This window comes from Tupaia chinensis, unplaced genomic scaffold (genome assembly GCF_000334495.1).
Source record: "Tupaia chinensis unplaced genomic scaffold, TupChi_1.0 Scaffold140218_1, whole genome shotgun sequence".
Classification (NCBI taxonomy): domain Eukaryota; kingdom Metazoa; phylum Chordata; class Mammalia; order Scandentia; family Tupaiidae; genus Tupaia; species Tupaia belangeri.
Window position 1 is genome coordinate 2663609 of NW_006200097.1, and position 4221 is coordinate 2667829.

The 4221-nt window shown below is 44.4% G+C and overlaps 1 protein-coding gene across 1 annotated transcript in view; it reads right to left on the bottom strand.

Moving 5' to 3' along the window:
* Window positions 1-1780, bottom strand: part of MAML2 (mastermind like transcriptional coactivator 2) — a 403472-nt gene extending 401692 nt beyond the window's left edge. The window contains exon 1 of the mRNA XM_006162588.3: window positions 5-1780. Within this exon, the coding sequence (XP_006162650.1) occupies window positions 5-417 (413 nt within the window). The 5' untranslated portion in view covers window positions 418-1780. The remainder of the gene's footprint in view (window positions 1-4) is intronic.
* Between the last annotated feature and the right edge of the window lie 2441 nt (window positions 1781-4221).

A 4221-nucleotide genomic window follows, 5' to 3' on the forward strand; every position in this document is an offset into this window, starting at 1 on the left:
CAGCAGGTGCTGCTGGTGGTGATGGTGATAGTCTGGTGGGGGCGGTGGGGCTGTTGCTACTGCGCTTTGGGAGGCCGTAGGAGGAGCAGGAGGGGGCGGCGGAGGCGCTGTAGCGGTGGCAGCAGTGGCAGTGGCCTTGGTGTGTTTGCCAGCCTTCCTCGCCCCTTGGCCATGCTGTACTAGGCTCAGGAGCTGCAAGGTGCTCTCTCTTTCCCGGTCTGAGCTTTCAGCTCTACCCCGTTCATAGCGTCCTTCGCAGCTCAGGTGGTGCTGGCGGCAGACGGCGATTCGAGCCCGGAGGCGCTCCACGATAGCACTGTGCACTCTCGGGGTGACTGAGCCCCCTCCAAGGAGCCCCGCCCCAGAGGCCCCCCCTAGCCCTCCTGCGGGGGCCTGCGGGGGCGCTGTGTCCCCCATCTTACTGGACACAACGTTTGCTGCCTCTGGGATGGGGAGGTGGAAAGAGCTACTGCTGAGTGTTGCAGGCAAGTCTGTTTTTGAAAATGTGAGCTCAGTGTTCAGGGCCACATGAATAGAGGTCTTCAGAGGTTGGGGGGGCGGAGCAGTGGAAAAGGTATGGGGGAGGGGAGTTAGTAAAAAGAGGGTGGGGAGAAAGAAAGAAACCAATCGGAAAGGATAAGTTGGAAACAAACCCTGATCAACTTAATCTAATTGCATTTGACAGCTCTGGAGAAGTTGGATAGAGTTGGTGGATTTTTCCCCCCCAACAAACTGACAAGAGCCACTAGGTACTTTGTCAACACACGCTCTGGGGGGTTAGATCAGGAATTCGGAGATTGTCAAGGGAGAGACAGAAACGCACAGGAAAAGGAACTGAGGGAAGTGTGAACAAGAGAGCTGGGCTCCCCCTCACCTAGTTGTTTCAGAAGATTCTTTATGGGGCTGTTTCTCCAGAGCAACACACATTTACCATGGTCTAGGGAGCCGGCAGCCTTTACTTTTTCTCACGTTTAAAAAACAAAACAAAACCCAAAAAAACCCATAAAACAAAAACAAAAAATAAACCAGGGCTGTCTCAGGTTTTTGAAGTCAACGATGGAAATGTGCAAAAATCAAGGGAGACTGTCTTGTATTTTAATTTTTCCTCCCTTTCCCTTCGCTCCGTGTTTTCTCCCCTTTGGGGTTCTGTAGGATATTGTCTTCTCCCCAAGGAGGGAGATGGCTTTTCAATTGTTAACAATGTCAGTGGCTGGACTTTAGGACCATGCTTTTTTCTTCAGCTAATCCAATCACCGGTAAAATCCTCATTCCCTCTAAGGTTTCCTAACCTGAAATGAAAGCAATCTGAAGTCGCTTGCCACTGAGAGAGATCCTTCAACACATTTTTTCTTGCCCGCTTACGTTTCTATTGCTCACCCCCGGCTCTATTCTAATACAGTATCAAGAGAGACAAACTCTTCAGAGAGTAATTTACAAACGATGGTCAAACTTACAAACTTCCAGCAAATTGCACCGAGTCATGTCCAGCCACTTTTCTGTCCACTTTTGTACATTCCATCCCCGGCCAGAGGATCTGAGGGTCTGGACTCGCAATAAGCAATGTGGTTCTATCTCTTGTATTGCTCCGCTTTATAGATGAAAAAAAAAAAAAAGTAGCTTGTATTTTCCTTTCTCTTTCTCGGGTCTGTTGTTCGCCGCTTTGCTGACACTGGCTCCCGCCCGGAGTCACGGCGATACACAGGCTTTCATTGTGCTCCGATAGGAGAGGGAGAGAAAGAGAGAGAGTGAGACTGAGAGGGAGAAAGAGAGAGCCAGCAAGCTGCAGAGTGGGGAGGGGGAGTGAGTAATCGCAGCTAGGCACCGGGGAAAGGGGAACGCAGAGGGCCTCCCAGTGGCTGAAGAGGTAAATCCCAAAGCCTGCACATATCAACAGCCCTCATCAGCTCAGCCTCAGACTTGGTGAAGGGGGGAAGACTGGGGAAATTCCCCAACCTCCATGCAACTACTTCACTAGCTCTAAATGTTTAAGAAATTCCAGACTGGGGAATGTATTTTCCCTTTCAGACCTACATTAGGCCTCCCCTTGAGGATCTGATTTTCATTTTTCAATATGCTGTAAATGACACCACTGAGCACCCTAGCCAGAGCTGGGTGAGCACTGAAAAAATGTTCAGAGATACTAAGGAAGACGGTGAATGTGCCCTGCTTGGGGGGTGGGGGGGGAAGGTGGTGGAGGGAGTTGAGGGACGTCCTGTTGTTAGCTTTTATAGGGCAGGTTGGTGAACGACTGTCTATTTGCTTACCTATTTAGGTGTGTCTGGATAGGTCCATCCAGATAATCACAAACAAGTAAGGGAGAAGTAGTACAATATTTTATGAGGATAATGAGATTACTAATACCATTCTTAGAAAGTTTTGTTTCTTTGGGAAAGTGCAAGCTCCAAAGCTCTCTAGTTTACATATACAATGAGGAAAATCAATATACAGTAGTTGTTTCAAGAAGCTTATTAACACAAATCAAACAGCTCTCTTACGGATTGTTATTCCTTCAACTCCCAATAATCCTACCTTTAAAATACCAAATTTCATAGTGGATTCTGCTTCTCATTAAACATTATGGATGTTAAGGTGAGTATAATATTGGAACCGTTAGGACCAAAAATATACTTTATGTCCTAACTTGGATGTCATTTGGAGTTGAGGGTCAAACCAACTTTGGCATTTCAATAATATAGTCCTGTTTCAAACTGAGCTATGATAGCAATGAGTGGACAAAACCAATGCAAACATTTCAAAACTGGATTTATTTACACTTTTGTTCCCCATAGGCTGTCCTACTTAAGTCTATCTCATTTTCACAAATCCTGGAATGCTGGTTTGGAAATAGGGACAAGGAAGTACTCTCCGATGGAACGTAACTTTTTAACTTTTCGTTGGAACATACTTCTGTCTGTCCTTTCCAAGGCTAAGGTCCTCACCACAGATATGGGAGAAAAAGAAAAAAAAAAAAGCCAGAAATATATCTTTGTTAGATATACAAAATGTGGATGGTCAACTGTCATGTGGTATAGGTTGGAAACTGCTGGCTGTGAGTTCAAAGACTCCAGGCTGATTGGCTCCAGACACCTGAAGAGAAATTTGATTATCTAAGGCCTCACCAATCTAGAATGCCCACAAGATGATCACGCCCTATTGAACCAATCACTGAACTGATCATGTGTCTAGGACCTCTGCCTCTAATTTTGCCCTTAAAAGTGCATGTAGGGAACATCTCCAGGAGACCGGGTCTTTTCAGCATGAGCTATCCACTCTCCTTGCTTTGCGCTTTGCAATAAAGCTGTACTTTCCTTCATCAAAAAAGAAAAAGAAAAAGGAAAAAAAAGTGGTGAAGTTTTGATCATTTTATATTTAATTAAAAAAACATTTATTTATAAATCTATTTGTTGTGATTTTCAGGTCACCCAGTCTGGGACTTGAACCTTGGTCAGCCACATGAGAGTCCAACATTTCAACCACCATGCCATCTGTTGGCCCTTACATTTGATTTCTTAAAAGCTGTTTGTTAGATAATATCTTCTTTCTTTCTTTTTTTTTTGGAGAGGTTTTTGCTATAGGGTTCGTGCACTCACCAGAGAGAGAGACAGAGAGACAGAAAGCAAGAAAGCAAGAAATCACCCCCCAGGGGGGATGGCCAATGCCGCAATCCCTTCTCTTCCATTCTCCTCTCAGGATCTTGGGCATGCACGCACACACGCCTGGCGTGAGTTTTAAGCCACTCGGTCCAGGACTCGAAGAGTGGTTGACTACGTGGGAGTCCAGTGACATAGCCATTACGCTAACTGCTGGTCCCGATAATATCTTCTTTCTACTACTATAGGTATTTTACTTTTAGCAATCAAACCTAATAGAAGAGAAAAAAATTAAAATTTAAAACTTACTGTTCACTGTATTCCTGCAGTAACACAGATTTTGATTAATTATACAGAATCCTTAGTCAACTATTCCTAAATGACAAACGGATTTCTGTGCTAGACATAGACATACATTAAAAACTTGTAGAAGCAGGAATTTAATTTTCATACCATATTCTAATGGTATTGGACATGTCTTTGGAGTGCCTTTTTCACATCTACCCTTATACAGCCACTTAATTTCAAGGTGATATCAACATCCTTATTTCTATTTACATCAGTTACTATTTTTTTGTTTTGTTTTGTTTTTAGAGAGAAATTTTTGCTATAGAGCACATGTGCTCACCAG